Source organism: Gossypium raimondii, chromosome 9 (assembly GCF_025698545.1).
Source record: "Gossypium raimondii isolate GPD5lz chromosome 9, ASM2569854v1, whole genome shotgun sequence".
Classification (NCBI taxonomy): Eukaryota; Viridiplantae; Streptophyta; class Magnoliopsida; order Malvales; family Malvaceae; genus Gossypium; species Gossypium raimondii.
In genome coordinates, this window is record NC_068573.1 from 9,711,847 (window position 1) to 9,736,179 (window position 24,333).

A 24,333-nucleotide genomic window follows, 5' to 3' on the forward strand; every position below is an offset into this window, starting at 1 on the left:
TAATCAATGAACTAATATTTTCTTATCACAATTTCGCTATGCATGCAAAATATGCAAGACGGAAATACAAAAGACATAACATTGAAATGTGAATTTTATTTATTCATTGTTCAAATACATAGAAAATAATTACATGTTTACTATAATATGTGCACATTTCTCAACACTCAAGCCATAGTTGTTGCTAAGAAGTAAAAGGCAAGGGTCTTGGAAATCAAGAATAGAATGTCTTGGGAAGCAACATCTTCTAATATATATATTTCTGGTTCTAAAGCACTTAATTTATGAACAAAATATTGATGAGAATAGCTTTGCTGACCATGGTGTTGATGTGATTCTTTAAAATGTAGTACTTTTAGGGTTTGTAAGTTTTGTACAACCCTATTTTATAAATGTTGTATACGAATTTTATGCTAACCTAAACAAGGATATAGTTGACAAAAACAACAAGTTTCATCACAAAGTCTTCATTCGTAGTGAATGGTGTAAATTCAATGTTGTTGAAATCAGATCGATCTTGAACTACTACACTTTGAATGTGGTGGACCTTGATGAATCTCTGGACCAAACTACAGTAGCCCTGACTAACAATCTTTCTCGAACCTGGCTAGAGAAAGGTACTTTAAATGCTTCATCACTCTCCGTTATTTATGTGGCTTTATTTTTCATAGCTACTAGAATTTATCTTCCTAGTAGCCAAATGGACCCTGTTAATAAGAGAATGGCTATATTGTTAAGAAAAATGGTAGATATGATTGAATTTCACCTTGGCCAAATCATTTTTGATGACATTGTTAGGTACGCATAAAAGGTTTATAATCTTTTTTTGCTTTATTTTCCTTGTTTCATTAACTTACTTGATCATCGTTATGTTGGTTGATTATTGATGCACATTCCAAACATAGTGTCCATGATTAATTCACTTAATTATTTTCTGAGCTACGTTTTTGGAATTAAGGGGATTAAGCTAATGGGGAGCTAATATAACATGATGATATAGCTTCTTATGTTATATAAGTTTCATGCAATAAATTTCCAAAAGGGAAGATTGTTAAAAATATTGAAAGGATGAATAAGTGCCTGAGGGAGTGCGCATTCCCTGGTTAACTACAATAGAAGTGATTGTTTTCATATTTATGTTATTGGAAATTTATTGAACCAAATTTTTGGTCTATGCTGATATTGTGGAATGTATCCAGCCCATCAATGAAGATCATATCAGTTGAAGAAATATATACAGAGGATTGGATTAAATCATAGTTTTCTAGTCTCTTAGATCAAAGAGGGTTTAGGGTTATGGTACTGAGAGAAATAACACTTAATCTTTCAAGTGAGGAACTTTATTTTATGAGTGCATTGTGATAGTAAAACCTGATGTGTTGTGGTTGTTAGAGATTGTGTAACCTGGATCCCGTTACCTGTTGAAGAAATAAATACAATGGAAAAATAACGATGTCTGTGGGGACAAAATAAGTGGCCTAGGGTTGTGATTGGGGGTGCGGGGGTGAAGCCCCTATGGTACGGACCATACAACACAAGTTGAATTCGTATAATACTGTTCTTTTTCTATTTGACTTTGATTAGAACAGGGTTTTTCAACCCTTAAATAGACGTAACTGAAACTTCTCTTGTATGATTCATTTTTCAACATTAGTGACTTTCTCCTCCTTTGCCCGTGATTTTTTTCCTGAAAGGGGTTCCATGTAAAATCTGTGTTTTGAAACACAAAAATATATAGACTTTTTCAACACCTTTTGAGCTCTAATTCATGCAATTTCGTTGTAAATTTTGTTGAAATTCATACTTTAATTATAAAATAATTAATTTTCACTTAAATTTTTAACATATTTAATTTTAATTATTTTTATAATAAATTTTTACAAATTTGGTTTATTTTTGACAATTTTGCAAAAAAAGTGAAAATTGGCTCGGCAGACATCCCGAAAGGCTTGAACCGTTGGGGTAATTTTTGCATCAAGTGCACCAAGAGCGAGGCTGGATATTTTTACAGCCAAGGCTGGTCCAAATGATATTTTATTTACTTTATATTTAATTATTATCCAAAATTAATTGGGTTAAAAATTAATATAAAGCCTGAAGAAGAAAGTGGCTCAGTATGCTAAGTATAGAAGACTGATCCACCAAACAACTGGGCAGCCCAAAATTGTCCCTATAGTTGATCCAATCATCTGATTTTTTCTGATTTTTATACTTGAAATTCAGCCATTGAGCTTTCCCTAAATGCTTTTCAAACCCCTCCACTTTTTGTGCCTTTCACTTTTTTCCTGAAGCTAAAGTAGCAAATTTTGAAACATTCAAACTTTGTTTAATGCATGGCCGGCCAAGAGAGCTTAAATGACTGAAAATTATTTTCTATTTTTAGCATCCATTCTCACCTATAAATACCCCATCCACCTACTCATTTCACACACCATTCATTCCCATACATCTCTCTCTCTTTCACTTACTTTCTCTCTTCCTTTCCCTTCTTTGTTTTCCCTTTTTTCTTGTTCATTACCTTACTGGTTTCCCTCTTGAAAAAGAGCTTTCTTCCACCTTGGAATAGCAGCATTCAATTGTTCATGGAGGCCTGAACTCAACAAAACGAGCAGAGAAGAAAAGGAGCGCACTAGTTTGGCTTCAAAGAAATCTTGGATTTGCTTCTTAATTCCCTTCTCTTTAATTTTCTTGTTTATGTTGCGATTATGAATATGAATATTTTTTTTTCTTGTTCTAATTAAAATGACTTAAATTTAATTTGTGTTGAATTGATTGCATTCTGTCCACTTAAATTATTAAAATCTTATTTGTGTTGTTATAGGCCTTGGTAAGTTGTTCAATTAAATAAAATCATACTTATGTTATACTTGCATTATAAACTGTAAGGTAATGAATGAATGAATTATTAAGTGTATTGAAATTGTAATTAGTTGATGAATATTTAATTGGTGCATGTTTAATCTTCTAAGGTAGTGAAGGTTAAATTAGCAACAATATTAAACGATACATTAGCCTTGCATAACTTGCAAGATTATTGTGATTAAACTATTTCAATATAGAAATATATTGTTACCTCACTTAATCTTTTATGTGCTTATGAAGATTGATTAATTGTTTGGATTGACATTGAGAAATGTTCAAGTGGTTGGTTAATTTAGTAAGTATGTATTTGTTGTAGTTAACAAATTACCAAGTTGCCGTGAAAATACTCGTAACAATATGAACATGGTTTTGTAATTCTAAGTTAAGGAATGTAATTGATCTAATGTAATTATGTCATATTGATTAAAACTCATATTTTTGAAATCGTGCATTGGAATTTTTACTTTTTATTTTTATTACTTAGTTAATTTTTAGTTTTTAAATCACTTCTTCAAAACAACATATTTTTCCTATCACCAAAGTGTTTGATTTACATTTCATAAATATTTTTCTTTCACAGTCCCTGTGGGTATGGTAACTCGACATTTACTTGTCACTTTATTACTTGATACGATTGTGTACACTTGCACATTTCTATCGTTCCAATGTTCTTATTTTATTTTATTATTGCTTTGTTCACAGGGGTGAATTTAGTGGTGAGAGTATCAATCTTCAGGGTACAAAGGTGAGGAAATTGTCACGAGTCTGTAATAGATTTAAGATAACTTGTTGTAAGTGTTGAAGATAGCAAATATTTCTCACTAAGCTAATCTTCATAGACATAGGGAAACCGAACTACATAAACTTTCCTTGTATCCCTTGTTTTGTTCTTGTTTATAGCAATACTTAAAAGGAGTGTCCACTCTATTCTCTTAGTCACTCCTTTCAAGAACAACATGGCTTGTATCTCAGCAGTTGCAAGCCTTTACATGTAAGATTGGATGCATTTCAAATGGAAAAGCCGATTGCAGAATGCAAAGTAGGTAAAGCGAAGGAAGAAAATTTGAGCGGTGAGCAGCATTATGCATTGTAATGATAAAGCTTGAGTCACGATGCTGGGTCATATTGAGATTTACAAAATGTTATGTTTTTCTTAAATTTCTTTTGGTAAATTCTGTGTAATCTGACTTTATCTTAGAAAAAAAAGCCCTGTAACCATTTGGAGACAACAACATTTTATTTCATAAGATTTAGAAATTTTATATTTTCTCTAGCTTACATTTCCATTAGCTTGTACTCAATTACATCGGATTCTTTTCTTGTGGATCTTCAACAACATATTTGAGAATCTAATACGAGTCATTTTATTAGGATCTCTTATTAATTATGGTTTTCAAGATTATCTATTGTGTTACTTGAATTTCTGCCATGAATTGGTTAAAGGGTAGTAATTTAAATTAGGAAAATTATTAGTTAGGCTAATAACTAGACAAATTACTTAATTTATAATAATTGTAGTCTAAGTAACAATTGGTTAGCAAAATACTAGGAAAAATACAAGAGTTGACTTTAGCAATCGAGTCCCTCAATTGCCCAAACCTAGCTAATATAACATTGATGGTTAAGGCCAGCCTAACGCCTCAATTTGTTTTTGACTAGTCGAAAAGAAATTTTGAGAGAATGATTGTGAATAGCATTAAGGGTTCAATTTGTAAATTTTGTGAAACTAGAGGGTTGAACTGCAATTTAACCAAATTAAGGAAATAGGAGTTTTTAAGTATTTTCTGACACGAGGATGACTTGGAATAAATGTTGTTATGATAGAAGTCAATTTTGGGACTATATTGCAAGTTTTGAAAATTAGAATGATTTAAAGTGTAAATTACCCAACAATAAAGAAATGAGTTGAAAATCATTAATGAAGTTATATACGATCAGAGTAGTAAATGAGTGTAAGGAAAGAAGATTTTGGAACTGAATTGAATGAAAATGAAAGTTTAAGGATTAAATTAAAATTTTTATTTTATCGAGAAAAGTATAAATGTAAATTTATGCATGGACTATTAATGATTATGGATGATAAAAATTAATTATGAAAAAATTGAGGTATTAATTGCTTTGAAAATAGTAAAGTAAAACAATGAAACAAAAATGAGCTAAAAGTACAAATTTTTCATATAAAATGCATTTAGGTCACTTTACACGGAATCTAGATTAAAACTATTTCATTTTGAAATATTAGAAATATTATAGTTTGTTTTACACAAAATCTCAAAACGCATACCATCAACTTAAACAAGCTATGCATATATATATATATATATATATATATATATATATATACATATTGTTAAATTACAACCACTCATTTTACTATAATAGTTTCAATTTATTTTCAAGTCAAGAATTTTTTAGTATCAAACTCTTTTTAAAAATCATTTTTTAATAAAGAAACTTGGATTGTATCAAAATCTTCAATCTAAACCTTGTTTATCTTTATCTTTACATGTTTAATAATCACAAATGAATTGTTAACCAAGATAGTACCATACCGATGGACGTAACATTTTGCCTCGATACTTGTGTGTATTAATACCAGACGTTTTGATATACTATTTAATTTCTCAATATTTTAAATATTTTTCATATATATATATATAGTCTCATTTTAGTTTTTTGGTAAATTATATATCCATTTAAATATTTTTCATACATATTTATAATCTATTATTTTAGTTTCTTAAAATTTATATATTATTTTGATAAAAATTATATATTTCATGTGCATGCTATTATATCTCAATTTTATTCATATAAATATATTTATATGTGACTATAAGTTTTAAAATTATTAACTAGGTCCAATAATTTAATTTAATAGCTTTTAATTTTATATATAATTAAAGAAAATTTAAAATGGTTAAAATAAAAAATTAGTTTAAAATATAAAAAATTTGTACAGGGTTGGTGCACATATATAGTACAAGTCGGTATTGACCGAACAGGCCAAAACACTCCGAAATGGCTTAAACAGATCAAGATTTTGACCAAAACGGAACTTAGGCTATTTGATACCAGTTTAAGACCATGTAACAAAATTTAAAATTATTTTTTATTTTTAGAGTCAGTGAAGCGACATTACTCATGGATTATATATATAATTTTTAGAATTTATTTTATAAATTTAATTATTTTAATTTATTTTATAGAATTATTGTTAAGAAGAATTTTAAAAGCATAAAAAGTTAATTTATTTTAAATTTTAAAATTATTGTTAAGAAAAATAATAATATAAAATTTAAATTTAAATTTTACGATTTTAAGAATTTATTATTAAGAAAATTTTTAAAATTATCAAAATAATATTTTACCCATACTTCAAGAGTGAAATAATTATTAACCCTTTAAATTAATGTGTCATGTCATTTCATTAATAGAAGTTAACAAAGGAGTGGCCAAATGTAACAATTCAATGATGTTACTGACAATTATATAAATTTTGAAAATTATGTGATTGAAATTTAATTTTAAGCAAAGTTTAAGGAGTATTGATATAGTTTACCAATAATAATAATAATAATAATAATAATAATAATAAAACTACTGCAAAACAGTGGAGATACAAGCCTCAAAACCGAATCATCATACACAGTAAAAAAGAAAATTTAAGAAAGTTATTGTGGAAAATGATTGTTTAGAGGCAATGGAGTGCCTTATCAATCAGTCTGGGAAAGGTTTGATTCAATCAGTCTGGGAAAGGTTTGATTCAGAAGATTTTTGCAGTTAAAAGGTACTTTCAAATGGTAAAGTTCTAATTTATTTGAAGAGAGAGGAATGTAATTGCTGGTTGGATAGTAAAAACTTGTCCAAAAAAGCAATCTAACCTTTTAATTATTGATTTTCCTACTACTTTTATGTTAGAAAACTTTTGTTAGAAACTAAATTGGATAATTCTTTTGTAAAGAATAAATGAAGGCACTTAATTACCTTCTTTATTATATATATATATATATATATATAAAACATATAAAACACTAGTGCAACAAAGCAACTATAGTGAACAAAATCTTTAAAAATTCTTCAACAATAAGAGCATTACCAAATATCTCTGATTTAATATATTTGCGTGTATTTAGTATGTATTTTATTAAAAAAAACTAAAGATTAAACTAAAAATTATTTAAAACATCAATGACGATAAAGCCTTAATTATTGCTTTTTGCAATCTACCCACGTGAATTACGTGTTGGTTCTTCTTGAACAAATATTTAGTAAAAAATAAACTAGCATTAACTGATTATATAAACGTGGTGACAGGCGTTGGTTTTTGCACACAAAGTTTAATCAATCTTCTTGTTTTGTAAAGTAAAGTAGAGCTAATCTCTAAATTTGAATCAATCTTTTGAAGTTGGCTAAGTGGAGCTTTGGTCATGGTCCTTCGTCTCCTAACTGCAGTTCCTAGCTGCAGTTTCATCAGATCGCATAGTAAAGGCACCTCCAACAGATCAAATGTCAACAACCTTAGTGTTGTTGGAGCCTCCAAAGCTGTTGCTACGGCAAATGTTTCGGATCAAAAGATTGTTAGACGGTCTGCTAATTACCATCCTCCCATTTGGGAGTACGATTATATTCAGTCGCTCAAGAGCGACTATCTGGTATATATATATATATATTATTTACATTAGCATAGAAATTACTTTAAAGATACAAAGATGATATATTATGCAAGCTGAGAATATATTTACTTCCCATGCAGGCGGAATCATTTAATGAAAAAGCAATCAGACTAGTGGGAGAAGTGAGAATGATGCTTGAGAATGTTATGGACCCTGTAGAGAAACTTGTGCTGATCGATACCTTGCAGAGGCTCGGTTTATCTTATCATTTTCAGAATGAAACCAAGAGGATTTTGGAGGATATTCATGTAAGGGCCGATCAGAGCAAGGTTTTATGGAAGGAAGGCAGCTTATCTGCTACAGCACTTGGATTTAGGCTCCTAAGGCAACATGGTTATAACGTTACTCAAGGTAAGAAGTGCAGAGATTTTGTAAAAAACAAACTGCTGTAAAAATAGTAATAATTATAAACATATAAAATTTGTTATACGTCCAGAGGTTTTCTCCGGTTTCATGGACGAGATGGGGAATTTCAAGTCGAGTCTCCGTGAGGACTGCAAAGGGCTTCTAAACTTGTATGAAGCTTCACACCTTTGCATGGAGGGTGAAGGTATCTTAGACATTGCAAGGGATTTCGCGGCTAAACAGCTTCAACAATATTTGAAGCAAAAGAAGTTAGATGAATATGTTAGGCTGCTAGTGGAGCATGCGTTGGAACTTCCTCTACATTGGAGAGTGTCAAGGTTGGAAGCCAGGTGGTTTATTGATGTGTACGAGAAAAGAGAGGAAAGAAATCCTATGCTTTTGGAGCTTGCTAAATTGGACTTTAATATTGTGCAAGCCGTGCATCAGGATGATCTAAGATATGCTTCCAAGTAAGTGCATCCATGGTCTAACAAAGGATGGAATTTTATTAATTAAATACACAAATATATATTTGTCATCTAATCTTTTGAAATGAAACGATGGTGCAGGTGGTGGAGGGATATAGGTCTGGGAGAAAAGCTACCCTTTGCAAGAGACAGGTTGATGGAGAACTTTCTATGGACAGTGGGCCTTGCATTTGATCCTCATTTTGGGAACCTTAGAAGAACTCTAACAAAGGTTAACGCATTAATAACAAGTATTGATGATGTGTATGATGTGTATGGTACATTGGATGAGTTAGAGCTTTTCACTCAAGCTGTTGAGAGGTAGGATATGGCTTTTCTATAGTTTCGTATTATTTTCCCCCACTTCAGCAATTGGATATAAAGTTGGATATAAAGTCACAAAAAAAAAAAAAAATCCAAATCTAAGAATATTAGACAAGAACTTTTAAGTTGTGTTTAATATTTTTTTGGTATAATGTTGTAATTTTAGATGGGATACAAATACGATGGAGCTTCTCCCAGAATATATGAAGATATGTTTCCTTGCTCTTTACAACTCCATAAACGAAATAGCATTTGATAATCTCAAGGAACATGGATTTCATACCATTCCTTTCTTGAAGAAAGCGGTACTAAGTTCTCATCTTAGTTTTGATTCGTAACCATTTTCCTTCAATTTTACATATTAAAAAGAGTTATTATGTGTTCAGTGGGCAGAGTTATGCAAATCTTATTTAGTGGAGGCAAAGTGGTATTACAGCGGATACATTCCAACATTTAAAGAGTATATCGATAATGCATGGATTTCTATTTCGGCTCCCGTTATACTATCACATGTTTTTTTCTCATCAAATATAACAAAAAGGAGTGCTTGGAGTACTGGAAGGATGATTCCAATCTAATTTATGGCTCTTCTATGATTTTACGACTTGCTGATGATCTTGGTACATCAGTGGTATGCAATATATGTACACTTAGTTAATTTATTTTTTGTTTGATTCACATATCTATATACTTTTTCTATGTATGTGTTTGTTGATTAGGGTGAATTGAAAAGAGGTGATGTCTCCAAATCAATTCAATGTTACATGCATGAAACTGGTTGTTCTGAAGAGGAATCTCGTAAGCAAGTAAAGACGTTAATTGACGCCACATGGAAAAGGATGAATGAAGAATCTCTAATGTCTCAATCCTCCTTATCTCTTCCGTTTAAACATATTGCATTGAACCTAGCAAGGATGGCTCAATGCATGTACCAATATGGTGACGGTCATGGGGTTGAGGGTCAAGAGACCAAAGATCGTGTATTATTATTACTTGTTTCATCTATTCCTTATTTGTCGTGAAAAACCTAACTAGAAGATGAAATTGCAAGTAATTGTAACAAAAAAAAAGTACTTTTTTTATAAATAAAAAAGTGTTTTTGATATTTATTATAATGCCTATTATTTGGTTCGGAGGCCTGGTCGAACAAAGAGCAACACATTTGTCGTCAACGCAACAACAACCGATCAAACATAAAGTTAAAACCCATATAAATTTGAGTTTTATTCAAAGTATAAAACATTTCAAGCAGCAACAAATCATAACAAACAAAACAGGTTTCAGACAATATATCAATACATGGGCACTTGTTTATTAGGGGCCCAAACTGTCAAATCTGCAAGTTATGTCTCTATACATGGGGTAATGTATCATGGGCTCTTGTTTCGAGACACAAGGGTTAAGTCTTGAGACTTATCTCTTTTGTACTCAAATTTGAATACTAACTTTGAATGTCTCAAAATAAAGAGATTTGTTTTTTAAAATTTAAGTAAAAAAATACACGAATAAAAAATAATAATAACCAAGTTTCGAAACATGTTCGTTCCATATTGAAACTTATGCCAGAATTTGCAAAAAGAAAAAACAAAAATTCTATTTTTTGTAACATGCTTCAAAGTGCATTCAAACGTATTAGTCATTAAACCAAACTTATGTCAACAAATTTTGTAATACCAAAATAAGATAAAAATAAGTAAATTTAAGTTCAATCAACGTCTAAATCATAATTTCCCATTAAAATGGTAAGGATCGAATCCAATCAAATGGGTGGCAACTTTGTATTGACTTCTTAGCAATGTGATTAGCTAAAACATTAGCTTTTTAAGAAACATACATAAACTTGATAGATGGAATAAGAGAAGCAAGGCATTTTATATCATCAATCACAATCGTTGTCCTCCAAGCATAGTTAGCCGCAGAAGAATTAGTTTGTTCAATAACACCCTTGCCATTAGATTCCAAAATCACATTAAGCCATCTGTTGTTTCAAATCAATTTACAGGCCTCACGTATTGCAGACGCTTCAGCCAAGTTAACAGACCCAACATTGAGAACTAATTTGTTTTCATCAACCTGTCCTTCACTATTTTTGCATACAATCACAATACCAGCTACATCATTATCCATACCCAATGAGCCATCACAGTTGACTTCAATAAAATTTGAAGGTGACCTCTATCATGAACACACTATGTTCAGTGTAAAAAATAGAATGTCGGTAATGACAATATATCACAAAGAAAAGAGAAATAAAAATAAAGAACACACCGATTTTTACGTGGAAATCCTTTTGGGAAAAAGATCACGGGCAGAGGAGAAGAAAATTCACTATGTCGAATTCGAATAATTACAAGAGGAGTAGACTATGTCTATCTATAGGCTTGTAAAATCATATTCTAATAGGAGTGTAGTAAGATTGAAACACCTTATTCTAATCAATATCAAATAGATAAAGTTTAATAAGGTTTAAAAAACCTTATTCTAAAATAAAATAAAAGAAGGATAATTCTATAGGGATTTTACTTTTATTTTATTTTACCACTATATTTTATTTAAATAAGGATTTGAGTCACTTAATTCTAACAATCTCCACCTTGAAATGAATTCTTAATGAACAAGTTCTTCATAGCGAACTCTCAACGAACAAGTTCTCCACCTCTTCCATAAAACCCCTTAAGGGTTTAACTTCAACAATGAACACCAACCAAGTCTAAGCAATGCTTAAACTTGGTTATAGGAAGTGACTTAGTCATCATATCTGTAAGATTTTCATGAGTACTAATTTTGCTCACAACAATATCACCACGAGCAATAATATCACGAAAAAACTGATACCGAACATCAATGTGTTTTGTTCTCTCATGAAACATTTGATCTTTTGTAAGGATGATGACACTCTGACTGTCACAAAACACTGCATTGATTTGAAGGTCTTCATTGAGTTCACTAAAGTGTCCCTTCAACCAAATAGCTTCTTTACAAGCCTTAGTGATCGCCATGTACTCAGCTTCAGTGGTAGACAAAGCAACTTTAGTTTGCAAAGTGGCTTTCCAACTGATTGCACAACCTCCGATTGTAAAGACATAACCTGTGAGATATCTTCTTCTATCAAGGTCTCCAGCAAAATCATCATCAACATATCTAATGACTCAATCTCTGGTTCTTCCAAACTGTAAGTAGACATCAGTAGTACCTCGTAAGTATCTTAAAATCCACTGAACTGCTTTCCAATGTTCTTTACCGAGATTCGCCATGTATCTGCTAATTGTACTGACTGTATATGATAAATTTGGACGTGAACAAACCATAGCATACATGAGAGATCCCACTGCACTAGACTATGGAACATGTGACATGTACTCAATCTCATCATTTGATTGTAGAGACAAAGCCGATGAAAGTTTGAAATGGGCTACTAAAGGAGTACTAACATGCTTAGCATTCTGTATATTGAATCTGCAAATAACTTTCTTAATGTACCCCTTCTGACTTAGGTACAATTTACTTGCTTTTCTATCTTTGAGAATCTCCATACCAAGTATCTTCTTTGCTGGTCCAAAATCTTTCATCTCAAATTCTTCACTTAGTTGGGCTTTGACCTTTCTTATCTCTCCTTTATCTTTCGCTGTTATTAACATGTCATCAACATAAAGGAGTAGATACACAAAAGAACCATCATTGTTTTTCTTAAAGTAACCACAACTGTGAAAGCTACTTCTTTTGAAATCATGAAAAGTCATAAAGGAATCAAACCTCTTGTACCACTGTCTTGGTGATTGTTTCAAACCGTAAAGAGACTTTTTTAGCAAGCAAACATAGTCCTCTTTTTCTGAGACAGTAAAAACCTCTGGTTGCTGCATGTAAATATCCTCCTCAAGTTCTCTATGCAAAAATGCAGTTTTTACATTTAACTGCTCAAGCTCCAAATCATGCATGGGCATAATACCAAGCAAAGCTCGAATCAAACTATTCTTCAGAATTGGGGAGAACACATCTGTGAAGTCCACTCTTGGAATTTGACTGTAACCCTCTGCAACAAGCCTTGCTTTATATCTGGGTTCTTTAACTCCTGGAGTCCCTTCTTTCTTTTTAAACACCCATTTACAATGAATAATCTTTTTACCTTTAGGAAGTTTCACAAGATCCCATGTTTTGTTTTTGTGGAGTGATTCCATCTTCTCTTGCATAGTAAACATCCACTTTTCTGAGTCTTCACAGCTAACCTCATCAGAATAATTAGATTGCTCTTAGTTTACATCTATATCTTCAGCCACATTTAAAGCATAAGCAACTAGATCAACCTCAACATACTTATTTGGTGGTTTAATTTCTCTTTTAGTTCTGTTTTTGGCGATAGAGTATTGTGGTGAAGAAGCAAGTCTATTCTAAATTTTTGTACTAGCTTGAGGAGTCGAATTTATTGTAGATCCTGGATTAATCTGATGCTCCATCTGCTTTTGATTTTCTTTATTGAAAGAGTCTTTAAGAGAAAAGTTAGGTAGCATTGTAGTTTTATCAAAAATAACATCTCTGCTAATCACAACTTTTCTATTTTCAGGACACCATAACTTATATCCTTTTACACTAGCTTTATAACAAAGAAAAACATATTTAATGGATCTCGGTTCCAATTTTTCATTATCAACATGAGCATACGCAGGACATCCAAAGATCTTTAAATCAGAATAATCAGCAGAATTACCAGACCATACCTCTTGTGGAGTCTTTTTCTCAATGGCAACGGATGGACATCAGTTGATCAAATAACATGCAGTAGAGGTTGCTTCGGCCCAAAATGACTTTGGTAAGTTGGCATTTGACAACATACATCGAACCTTCTCCATGATCGTTCTGTTCATTCGTTCTGTAACACTGTTTTGTTGTCGAGTATGACAAACTATAAAGTGTCTCATGATCCTTTCTAACTTGTACAGTTTATTAAACTCATTAGAATAGAACTCTAAGCCATTGTCTGTGCGGAGGTATTTTATTTGTTTTCCCGTCTATTTTTCAATCATAGTTTTCCAAGACTTAAATGCGAAAAACACATCACTTTTCTACTTCAGGAAGAACGTCCACACTTTTCTGGAAAAATCATCAATAAAAGTTAGCATATAATTAGCTCCACATCTCGAAGGCACTCTGGATGGCCCCCATAAATCAGAATGAATATACTTCAACGTTCCCTTCATGTTGTGGATTCCTCTGGTGAATTGAACTCTCTTTTGCTTCCCAAAAATGCAGTGCTCACAGAACTTCAGTTTGCAAATTCCTTACCCATCAAGAAGTCCTCTTTTGTTCAATTCTTCCATGTCATTCTCACTCGTATGCCCTAGGTGCATATGCCAAAGTTTAGTAATATCATCATCTGACAAAGAAGAGGACGCGACACCTACATCACCAGTAATAGTAGAACCCTGCAAAACATGTAACTTGGCAATCTTTCTCTACCCTTTTATCACAACGAGGGAACCTTTGGAAATCTTCAAAACCTCACTTTTACCTTTGTATTTATACCCTTTTGAATTAAGAGTACTCAACGAAATTAAATTTCTCTTCAATTATGAAACATGTTGTACGTCACTAAGTGTTCTAACAACTCCATCAAATATCTTAACTTTAACTGTTCCAACACCTGCAATTCTACATGAAGCATTATTTCCCATCAAAACAACACCTTCAGACACTATTTTATAAGTTGTAAACCAATCCCGATTGGGATTCATGTGGAAGGTGCATCCCGAATTAAGGATCCACTCTTCGCTCACTTTAGAATGTTGATAGAAGCGGCTAGAAGTTCACCATCGCTATAGTCTTCTACAACATCAGCTTTACCGAAATTTTCTGGTTGTTTTCCATTTTGATTCGCAGCCTCCCTTGTGATCTTGTTCTAAAGCTTATAGCACTCATATTTAATGTGCCCTTTCTTCTTAAAGAAGTTACAAGTTTTACCTATGTTTGAAGACTTCGACCTATCCGTAGATTTACTGCGAGGATTCTATTCATGTGTCCTTCCATGATCATTATCAGCATTTCGATCTTGTCTCCCACGAATAATGATACCCTATTCTTGAGAGTCGGTTTTAACCACAAGATGCTTCATCTTATCATACGAGGTTAAAAAATCATAAACCTTATCAACTGTGAGAGACTCGCGGCTATATAAAATTGTATCTCTAAAGGTTGAATAAGATGGGGGCAACGAACAAAGTAGAATCACCCTAGATCTTCCTTATCATATTGAACCTCCATGGCCTCCAAGTTTGAGAGAATTTCTTTAAACAATGTTAAGTGTTCGTGCACAGACGCACCTTCCTCCAAATTATGAGCATAAAGGCGCTGCTTCATATACAGCTTGGAAGTTAGAGTTTTCGACATACATATTTGTTCCAAACTATTCCATAATCCAGCGGCAATCTTCTCCTTTATCACATCCTGCAAATTTTTGTTAGACAAATACAGATGTAAATGTGTTAACGCCTTTCGATCCTTGCGCTTCTTCTCTTCCTCCGTCAATGTTGAAGGCATCTTATCGACCCCTAGCAGGGCTTCCTCTAACTCCATCTGTGCAAGAACTGCCTGTATCTTTACCTGTCACAATGAAATTTGGTGTTGCGATCCAACAACAGAATTTCATACTTCAAAGACACCATTACCGTGATTGAGATGAACAACATGGAAGCTCGGATACCAATTTGTAAAAAAGAGAATGTCGATAATGACAATATATCACAAAGAAAAGAGAAATAAAAATAAAGAACACACAGATTTTTACGTGGAAACCCTTTTGGAAAAAAAAAACCATGGGCAGAGGAGAAAAAAATTCATTATGTCGAATTCGAATAATTACAAGAAGAGTAGACTATGTCTATCTATAGGCTTGTAAAATCATATTCTAATAGGAGTGTAGTAAGATTGAAACACATTACTCTAATTAATATCAAATAGATGGAGTTTAATAAGGTTTAAAAGACCTTATTCTAAAATAAAATAAAAGAAGTATAATTTTGTAGGGATTTTACTTTTATTTTATTTTACCACTATATTTTATTTAAACAAGGATTCGAGTGACGTAATTCTAACATTCAAATCTTTGAACTTGTTCATTACTAGTAAACATTGAATCAAAAAAGAAATTGAACAATCATTGCCAAACCTTAATAGGATCACTACCTTCGTTATTAAAAACCCAACTCAGGTCGAGCTTTCCACATAAACTAACAAAGGACAACAATTAACGCTTTTGAACAAAACGTTCCAAAGTTTGGAAACAAAGAAATAATACCTTCCCTGCATAATCAAAACTTTTGAAATCCCTCCCTTCTTGGGTTGTAGTTAAAAATAGAGGCTTCCCACTGCCTTAGCAAATTAAGGGATAAGAAAACATAATGTGTTCCATAGATTCATCTTTATTGCAGCCCCTTGGGACACTTCGTATCATTATGCTTCGTTCTTTTTGCCAAATTCTCTTTGGTAGCTAGAGCATTATGGCAAGTTATCTACATAAATGATTTAACTTTGGGCATTGTTTCAAAATCACTTTACATCTGCTTGCGTATAATGTAAGCCTCAACTTATATCTAAAATATAAGGATCGTAAGCTACCAATAGTGTCAATAACATGTACCATTGATGGGTGTTGAATCCACCAAAAATAACATTCTTTGCCTAAACGGTAAATAAAAAATAGTATTCGGAGTAGGGTTGATCCCACAAAGACTGTGATATTTAAAACTATCGTTTCAATTTAACTAGGTTGTGCGTTTAGGTAGTTGTTGCTCCCATGATGCGTGACGAATTATGAAAAAATAAAAATGGGGGATTTAAATCTAATAAAAGTAAAAATAATATAAGTAATTGCAATAGAAATAATAGTGAAAGCAGGGAAAAATGAAATTATATTAAATAAACTGATATGATGAAATTTCAGCTTTAGGTTTGATATTGCTCTGGTTTCAAACTGATCCTTGATGTTGAGATCGACTAACAAACAACCAGAAGGAAACAAGGAATAACAGAAAATGATCTACTTGTTTTAATCATTGACTCTAATAATCCAAGAGGACCAAGTCTTGTTATTTATACATGCTAAGCTAATGAACTCAGAATGTTTACCCTTCGGTCCTAGCACAGAGAATGAGCAACTCAATTATATGGGTAACAATTCTAAGCCTCAAAATAACCTTTATAGTAATAACTATAATGCTAGTTGGAGGAACCATCCTAATTTCTCTTGGGTAGGTCAAGGAAATCAAAGAACACAACCCCCTCCGAGCTTTCAACAACCTTACCAGTAAAAGAAGAAGCTAGTCCTTGAGGAGACGTTGGCAAAATTTATCTCGGTGCCATAAACTCGTTTACACTGAGGCATCACTGAAAAATCAGAAAGCATCAATTTAAGGACTTAAAAATGAAATAGGACAACTTGCTAAATTAGTTTCAGAAAGACCACAAGGTAGTTTGCCTAGCAATACTGAAACTAACCCAAGGGAGTAGCTCCACGCAATTACTGTTCGAGATGTGAAAGGGTTAGTTGAACCCGAACAAGAAGGAATAAAAATCGGTTGTCAAAGAATACAAACCTCAAGTTCCATATCCAAACGCGTTGAAGAGAGACCACACAAATGAACAATATGGTAAATTTCTTAAGCTCTTTAAAAAATACACATTAGCTTACTGTTTATTGAAGCTCTTTTGCAGATGCCAGATTATGTAAAAATTTTAAAGGAGTTGTTAACAAACAAGAGGGAGATAGACGACTCATCGATTGTGGAGCTCAGTGTAGTTTGTTTGGTAATTTTACAAAACAAACTACCCAATAAACTTAAAGATTCAGGGAGCTTTACTATTCTTGTCTCATTGGTAGTTTAAATATTGAAAATGCTTTGGCTGATTTAGGGGCTAGTATTAATGTCATGCCTTATAAAATGTTTAAACAACTTGGTCTTTAACAATAACGAGCTACATACCAGTTAGCTAGTACTATTGCATTCGTCAATACCAGTTAGCTAACACTACTGCATTATTTAACAAGAACTAGCTACATACTAGTTAGCTAGTACTGTTGCATTCCTCAATACTTGATAACAAATTTTCTCCTTCAATCAATAAGTTAGTTATAGTGATCGAGGAGGTCGTAGACCACCAACCCTTCTGTGTGTGAACTAATTGCAGGAAAACCCAACAACTAACCCTTACCAAACAAATGACCATGAAACATGTGTCCACAATTTAGCTCTTCGGTAGCCTTATAAACTAGAAGGGCCCAACTCCAACCAACAATTTCAACCACACGGGTTGTTTAGATCTGATTGTTATTTCCCTCAATGAAATCCAACTAACTACTTAATTGGACACATCAATGTGTACTTTGATACACCGAGTACGACAAACGAGCAACTTAGTACTTCTAACTGTACACCTATCAATAGTAAACCAATGAGCTCTTTTTTACTTGGTGTTAATACAACTGTGTGAGATGACAATGTTTATCTCTTAAACCGAAGAAACAACAAATATCAGAATAAAAATTTTTAAGTGCGGGTATAGATTTCACAGCTTTCTACCAGGTTATTTATCAGCCTAAAGCTTGATGGTAGCTCTTTGTAAATGTAGAGGTTGGTATGAAGGGTTTGATCTATTCTGCCCTGGATTACCTCCCCACTTGAGATTCAGATGATCTTTTGAATCGAGATTATACGTGTTTGAATAGGCATTTCCATCCCTATTACCTATATAACTCACCTCATTTGATTGGTTTTCCGAGTATGGCTCTACTCTTGTTGGCTTCACAATCGCATCCAAACGGATTAGCGTCTTTAAATTTTTTTGATATTTATCCTCTTTGTTGATTGCTTTCATCATTGGAGGTTTTGGTTTGTACGTGAACCTTTCATTTAGCCACATGTACAAGTTAATAGCCATGTCGTTTATAATTTGACATGCTCGCTCGTAAGTATAGTGCATTAGAGACCTTCCAATTACTCCATCTATGCCAGACTTGATGCTGTTATCTATACCATTATAGAAAATCTGAATTTGAAGCCACTCTTGTAATGCATGGTGATGGAACTTTCATAGCATTGACCTAAAATGAACCCATGCCTCGTATAATGTTTCTCCTTCAAATTGCTTGAAGCTGGTGATATCTCATCTAAGCTGGATGGTTCTTCTTATAAGGGAAATTTTATGTAAAAAATATTTTCTAACTCATCCCACATGGTTATAGAACCTAGTTCTAGACAATCCAACCAATAGGCAAAGTTATTCTATAAAGAGAATGGAAATAACTGAAGACAAATAGTGCCATCGATCACTCCACTATACTTGAAAGTATCGCCAAGTTGAACGAACCACTTCAAATATGGATGTGAGTCCTCTACCATATTTCCTTTGAACTACAAGGTGTTTTGGATCATATGGATAGTAGTCACCTTTATCTCAAAATTATTTCCATTGATGATCGGTCTTTTAATATTTCCTCGTACATCATCAAGTGTAGGTAATAAGAACTCGTGTAATGCTCGTTTAGTCATCAGTAGCTCTCCACGAATTTGTTCTTGTTGTTCTAGTGGATCGTTAAATAAAGGGGTTCTCCTAAGGTAATGTTGGCACGTTTTTAAATATTTATAGTGTTCCAATAACTATAAATAAACGAGTGTAATTAATCAAAAGATAAATCTTTTGCTCATTAGTCAAAAGTTATATAAATTGACTTTTGAAAAAGAATTATAACTATTCAAACAATATTATTTAAGTAGTTATAATATTAAATGAAAAATTATGTGTATTTTAAAAGACATTATTATTCGAAAAGACACCTAATGAAAGATATCTCAATGAAGAGACATGAGAATTCCTATAAATAGGAATGAGATTTCATTTGGAAAACACACCAACAAATTCTAAAATTCTTTCTTTCCTTCCCCACTTTCTAATATTATTATATTATTCTATACAATATTACTGCAGAAAGCCTTGGTAGAAATTGAGTTTTTGATGGTCACTAAACTAACTATAAATATGACAAAGGCAAGCACACCTATCGAACAATAGTATAGCTATGGTGAATAGAGAATATCGTACCCATGAGGACTAAAACTATTAGTAATTACTATTTTTCTATTATTTAGCCGATAATTTAGGGTGATGTGTTTTAATCTAAATTTACTAAACTAATTTAACTAAAAATGCAATAAAGAAACAACCGAACATTAACCGATGAGATAAATAATACCCAGGAAAGATCCACCTAGACTTCACCTTTTATTATGAATCTGAATTAAATGATTTATTCACTTGTGTCTTGATCCGTAGAAATCCCTTAATTATGTTAATATCTCTTTCAAGAGTAATAACAACTAACTCTAGGTTGATTAAATGAAATATGTTTCTAATTAAAATCCTTATCGTCGCATTAACTCGATCTATGGATTCCCCTATTACATTTGACTCTAACCTGGTAGATTTATGTCGTCCTATTTCTAGGAATGGATGCAACTCCACTCAATTATGTTAGACCTACTCTTAAATACGGACTTTTTCTCCATTGAATTCAGCACATTAAACATGAATTAATATCCCAAAAATATTAAAAAAAGAAATAAGAATACATAATTGAGAACAAGAATCAAATATTTATTGTGTAAAAATAGACATTAAATAAAAAGATTTATCATAGGTTTCATCCTCCCTAGGTATTTACAGAATTAGTTCATAATCCTGAATGAAAACATCTCAAAGTTAGAATAACCAGAAGACATAAAGAAAATCATAAAAACTTTGAAAGAGATTAAAAGGAGATCTTTGATCTTGAAGGAGATCCGCTTCCGAGTTAATTCTGATGTTGTTCTTCAAGTGTTTTCTTCGGTCTTCTCTGATTGCCCTCTTATGTCTTCTTCTAATAGGTATTTATAGACTTTAGAATGCTCAGAAAGCCTAAAAATTGGGTTTTACCGCGTATTTGGGAAGTAGGATGCAAAATTGACACGGGCTGGCACATGGCATGTGTCCAAACCGTGTGGCTCACATTGGCTTGTGCCCAAGTCGTGTGGCTACTGAAAATAGGTCTATTTGTTTGATTTTAGCTTATTTTTTCACTCCTTTCACTCCCAAATGCTCTCTTAAGTATAGAAACATGAATTTAAAGGATTAGGAGCATCAAATTCATTGATTTGCATAAGTAATCATCCAAAAACGCATTAAGAATGAAATTAAAATATGTTACTTTTATAGCTTATCAGTTTCTTGTTATACATTGCTCACTGTTTAATGGACTATTCTCGTCAATGCAAAACACAAATAGTCATTGGCTTCATTGTATCCTCGAGGTTAATTTGCTTGTAACTCTTTTACACACCGAAGATAGGTGGGGGCTAATATAACCTTAAAGATAGTGGCTTTTTACACGCCTTGGAGCCTTGTCCTATTTCTTCTTTTTTTTGTTTGAGTTTTATTCGTGTGTTTAAGATTTTCCTCACTAGAGATTTGCACTAACAATTTTAAGGTCATATTTCATGATGACTATCACAACACATGAAAGTGGAACAGTAAGGGAGTTTGCTTCCAACTTTGTCAAATTTGACCATTTTGATGGTGGTAATTTTCGACAATGGTAGAAAAAGATGCACTTATTATTAACAACTCTGAAGATTGCGTATGATTTGGATACACCAAGACCAGAAGAGAATGAAAACGAATATGTTGCTGCAACCCGAGAAAGGAAAAAATGGGACAATGTTGATTACATGTGCGTAGGCCACATATTGAATGGTTTATCCGATGGTTTGTTTGACACCTACCAAAATGAGGTCAGTTCTAAGGATTAATAGGACAAATTGGAGACAAGATACATGGCCGAAGATGCTACGAGTAATAAATTTCTTGTCAGTTGTTTCAATAGTTATCAAATGGTTGATGGTCATTCTGTTATGCAATAATTTTGTGATATTGAAAAAATGTTGAATCAATTTAAGGAATATGATATGAAAATGGATGAAATGATTGTTGTATCCTCCATAATATACAAACTTCCACCATCTTGGAAAGACTTTAAAAAAGTCTAAAACATAATAAAGAGGAAATATCTTTTGAGGCTTTGGCAAATCATCTTCGTATTGAAGAAGAATATCGAAAGCAAGAGTAGAACCTAAAATCTAAAAATGCCAAAGTGCATGTTCTAGAGGAAGTACAAACTACTAAACCATCCAAGAGAAAGTTCAAATAGACTAATAGAGCACCTAAGTTAAAAAAGAAACAAAAGGGTTGATGCTATCATTGTGGTAAGCTGGGACATTTCAAGAATGAATGTTGATTTTTAAAGAAGAAATCATCTTCTAAGGCCAATAATAATGCAAAGTTCATTGCAATGATATCTAAAATTAATATGACACAATATGATAATGCATGGTGGATTGATACTGGAGCAACCAAACATGTGTGCAAAGACAAAAGTATGTTCACAAAGTTCACACAATGTGAAAATAACAATATCTTGCGCAGGGTTCTTCCACCACAATAATTAAAGGCAAAGGGTCTGTTGAACTACAATTTAGTTCTGGAAAGGTTTTAACCTTGAATGATATAATTAATGTACCAGAAGCAAGGAAGAATTTAGTGTCTGGGAGTTTGTTGAATAAGTTTTGTTTCAAAATTGTTTTTGAGGCAGATAAGTTTATTTTATCTAAGGAAAAAAATTTTGTAGGGAAAGGATATATTTATGAGAGAATGTTCAAACTCAATATTATTAATAAGAACAAAAATATTATTTCGCTTATATGGTTGAATCTTCTTGTTTATGACATTATAGATTAGGTCATTTGAATTATAGAAAATTGAATGACATGCATAAGTTAGATTTAATTCGTGTTTTAATAATAATATTGAAAATGCAATCCATGTATGTTGACTAAAATTACAAGAAACCCTTTCCCTAGGGTTAAAAGGAAAACAATGTTGATTAATTTGATACATAGTAATTTTGTGACATACAAAATACTCCTACATTAGGTGGAAAGAAATATTTTGTTCCTTTTATTGATGATTGTTCTAGATATTGCTATGTATATTTATTGCATTCAAAAGATGAAGCGCTTGATAAATTTAAAGTTTATAAATCTAAATTTGAACTTCATGTAAATCATTTATCAAGTGCTTAAGATCAGATAGAGGTGGAGAATACTATAATCTAAATTATTTTGAATCTACTGGGATTATCTATCAAGTTTTCGACCCCTTACACATCACAACAGAACGGTATAGCTACAAGGAAAAATAAAGTCTTTACAGAAATGGTAAATTCAATGCTATCATATTCAGGTCTTGGACAAGGTTTTAGGGGATAAGTTGTTCTAACAGCTTGTCATATATTGAATAGAGTTCCTAATTAGGAAACTAAAATAACCCCCTATGAACAATGGAAGAAAAGGAAACCAAACCTTAATTATTTGAAGGTTTAGGGCTGTAAAGTTATTGTCAAAGTTCCAACACTTAAACGAAAAAAGTCAGGTGAAAGAGGAATTGATGCATATTTATATGATATGCACATAATAACAAGGCATATAGGTTCATGGTAATTGAACCAAATTATTCAATTTTAATTAATACTGTTATTGAATCAGGAGATGCTATTTTTTATTAAAATAGATTTAATTCTATTTCAAGACAATTACAGCCACAACAGTTGATTCATTCTTCAAATAAGAATGAGATTCGATTGAAAAAAATGATAATAATGATGAATCTCGTCAATAATTAATAAGAAGTAAAAGGACTAGAAATGTCAAAGATTTTGGAACAAATTTTATTATGTTTCTTGTAGAAGGAAAAGGTGAAAGTATATGCAATAAGGTACATTATTGTTATAATATGGAATCTGATCCAATTACATTTGAAGAGGCAATGAAATCTCAATACTCTACTTTTTGGAAAGAAGCAATAAATGATGAGATGGATTCAATAATGAGAAATCAAACTTGGATCTTAGTTCATCTTCCACCAGATTCTAAACAAATAGGTTGTAAATGGATCTTCAAAAGGAAAATGAAGGTCGATGGAACCATTGATAAATTTAAATAATGGTTAGTAGCTAAAGATTTTACACAAAAACAAGATATTGATTACTTTGATACCTATGCTCTAGTAGTAAGAATTGCTACAATTAGACTCTTAATATCACTTACCTCAATATATAATTTGGTTGTTCACCAAATGGATGTTAAAACTCCATTTTTAAATGGTAAATTAGTAGAGGAAGTGTACATGGAACAACCGGAAGGATTTGTTGTTCCAAGACAGCAACATAAGGTATGTAAGCTTATTGAATCTCTATATGGACTTAAACAAGCACCAAAGCAATGACACCAAAAGTTTGACAAGGTTGTTTTGACCAATGGCTATAAAATATATGAATACAATAAGTGCACATATACCAAATTTAAAAATGGAAAAGGGGTCATAATTTGTTTATATGTAAATGACATGCTCATTTTTGGCACGGATTTGAAACAAATAGAAAATAAAAAGAAATTCTTGTGAAACAACTTTTCTATGAAGAATATAGATGTAGCAGATGTTATTCTTGGGATTAAAATAACCCAAGATGAAACCACTATGGCTTTATCACAATCACATTACATTGAAAAGGTGCTCAAAAAGTTTTA

The 24,333-nt window shown here is 32.1% G+C and overlaps 1 protein-coding gene across 1 annotated transcript; it reads left to right on the forward strand.

Annotated features, from left to right (window-relative positions):
• Positions 1-7,192: 7,192 nt before the first annotated feature.
• On the forward strand, positions 7,193-9,783 carry LOC105798379 (terpene synthase 10). Its single transcript, XM_012628427.2, is given in 8 exon segments — positions 7,193-7,517; positions 7,619-7,889; positions 7,975-8,353; positions 8,453-8,671; positions 8,841-8,979; positions 9,061-9,202; positions 9,205-9,305; positions 9,394-9,783. Coding segments are annotated over 8 exon segments (1,779 nt in total). The 5' UTR covers positions 7,193-7,292; the 3' UTR covers positions 9,697-9,783.
• Positions 9,784-24,333: the final 14,550 nt, after the last annotated feature.